This window comes from Montipora foliosa, chromosome 12 (assembly GCF_036669935.1).
Source record: "Montipora foliosa isolate CH-2021 chromosome 12, ASM3666993v2, whole genome shotgun sequence".
Taxonomy (NCBI): Eukaryota; Metazoa; Cnidaria; class Anthozoa; order Scleractinia; family Acroporidae; genus Montipora; species Montipora foliosa.
The window spans coordinates 40,403,527-40,406,026 of NC_090880.1; the positions used below are offsets into that span (position 1 = coordinate 40,403,527).

Consider the following 2,500-nt stretch of genomic DNA (forward strand, 5'->3'; position numbering starts at 1 on the left):
CGTAAAACCAAAACCAAAGTAATTACTTTGGCTAATCAAAAAGGAAGGAGACAATCCAGTAAACTAATCAAAACTCGAAGTAATTACACGTAGCCGACACCAAGCGCGGAGAAATGCGACGCGCGAGCTACCATTGGTTTTGGTTTCACTTCTGATTGGTTGAAAAAGTGGCGCGAGAACTTTGAACCAATCACTGATTGAGGTAATGCAAAACCAAGGTAATTATCTATTTACTTTCGACACTCAATTGGAAACCACTCTAACCCAGGGAGATTTAAATTGGGTACAACATTGTGTTAGCCGATTAAAAATGGACACTTTTCTGGATGGGGAAAACCTGATACCAGATTCTTGGTAATGGATTCTTGGCATTACATGCAAACTAAATAAAAAAACTCAATTGTACTTACGTCCTTGCTTGACCATGTAGCCACAGCACTGCGTCTCTGACACTCGCACATCTCTATCTGATCGATGGTCGATTCCTGACGGTAAGTTATTTGAATTTATCAACGAGATGTACTATACAAATGCGTATTTTCCCGCGCTTCGCGCATTCTGCACTTGTGATTGGCTCATTTGATTGTTTGGGCCTATTTCGAATGGCCAAGAAGTTACCAGATTTGGGCAACTGCCTTGTGATTGGCTCATTTGATTATTTGGGTCTGTTACGATTGGCCAGGAAGTTACCAAATTTGGGCATGTTACTTATCACCATCGTACTTATCACTGACCTGTGCTGTCCAGATAATCTTTCAGACTGCTGTATTTCTCAGAGATGGGTCGGTCTATTACATTGTTTGTGGATTCTGTAAGAAACACACAAAACAAAAGACACGTTAACTTGTGCTTTCACTTAAAGGGGGCTGTGTGACAGAAGGAAGAGCAGTTCCTTGTGTCGTTTTACCATTTACAGGGACGGATCTAGGATGACCAGCGGCTTTTTAATACAACTGGTATTCTGTCAAAAAAACCGTCACCAGTTAACTACCCCATTCCTTAGTAGTAGACCCCCTCCTAAGAAAAATCCTGGATCTGTTCCTGATTTACTAGCCCCTTTTCGGTATACAAATTAGCGTTAACTCATAAATTACTATTACACAACACAAACCAAAGCTTCGTGAAGAAAACAATGTCTGTCGAGGATAATAATTTAAGTTACAAACGGAGATTAATTTTGAAAAACTGCTTAGCTTGATTTGGTTGGCAGTTTCCAGTCACTGAATTTGGCCTCATTTTATGACACAGCCCCTTTCAGAGTGGTAGCCTTGAGGTAAACTTTGGGTGGGTACGACTGACCTTTGCCACTAAAAATTCTCTCTTACCTTTGCTCGAGGGCCGTGGTGTAAGTTACGGTTCGCGTTTTTTAAAGTTCAATTTATGGCCTAGAATTCGGCTCGATTTCGGCCACTGACTGGGGTCCAGTCCCCGACCGTCCTCCAGGGAGGAGCGCCGGCTCCTTTCCTGAACAGCGGCTGCTAGATCGAGCCTGACCCACTAGAGTGCACATCGAAAAAACGAGGTTTGTATATGGCCAAACCAACACAAACTCAACCCACTTATGGCGTCAGGTCCCACCAGTGTGGCCCAGGTTCGATTCTCGGAGGCGAGTGCTCTCACCGCTGCACCAACCCCATTTCTGTTTTGACAATTAAAAAGTATAGGGTTTCAAGATTAAGGATCAATCGTAATAAACCTGCTTTTTCCCTTTGCTATTTGGTAAAAAATGTAAGTGCTTTGTTTAATAGTGAAAGTGCACTTAGCTATCAAGCCAGATCACAGGCACCCCACTTTTACCCCAACTGGCCCCAATCAGGGACAAGCAAACCCAACGCTCTAACCACTGCTGTTCTGTAATAGACTCGAGACGGACATTTTAACATTTGAGGAGGATGATACTCCTAATTTACAGTGTTTTATATTGTAAAGAGCTTACTTATACCCTTCTTTCAAATAAATCCCCATTTATGTTCCATTACTTAAAATTCTCACCGTTATTCAACACGTTGAGCATCTCTTCCGTGTAAAATTTACTACTCCCAACACGCCGTTTTAAGGAACGTTTCTTCAAGACTTTCCTCTGGCGCATATCAACGTTCAACATATCATCTAAGGACCGGCTTCGCGTCATATGCCTGGTCATTGTTGTCGACGTCATTGATGACTTCAGCACATCCGGGTCTTCTTCACACAGACTGGAGTCGACACTTGCGCAGTTCCCGGATGTGGATACACTCAATAAATTATTGCTCCCGCTGTGCGACAGTACCAAATGATCACAAGAATGATTTTCCCGTAGAGCTCTGGAAAGAGTTACTGAGTAAAAAGATATCTTGGAGGAAACATCTTCCGAGTCCAGGTCCGCCAAACAATGCAGTAATCTCGAATATTTTCCGATATATTCCTGGCCAAACAGAATACAAAAGACAGAAAGAAGAAATAGCTCAGGGTTTGTAATTCCCAACGGTTTTTTTTTTTTGCCTCACGTGGCCCGATTTCC

At 42.6% G+C, this 2,500-nt stretch overlaps 1 protein-coding gene across 2 annotated transcripts in view; it reads right to left on the reverse strand.

The window, feature by feature from the left end:
• LOC137978918 (myotubularin-related protein 7-like) overlaps positions 1-2,500 on the reverse strand; it is a 32,865-nt gene that overhangs the window by 3,292 nt on the left and 27,073 nt on the right. For both annotated transcript variants that reach the window (XM_068826037.1, XM_068826038.1), the window contains exons 21-23: positions 1,993-2,404; positions 735-809; positions 411-485 (exon numbers count right to left, since the gene is read on the reverse strand). In XM_068826037.1, coding sequence (XP_068682138.1) covers positions 411-485; positions 735-809; positions 1,993-2,404 — 562 coding nt within the window. The remainder of the gene's footprint in view (positions 1-410; positions 486-734; positions 810-1,992; positions 2,405-2,500) is intronic.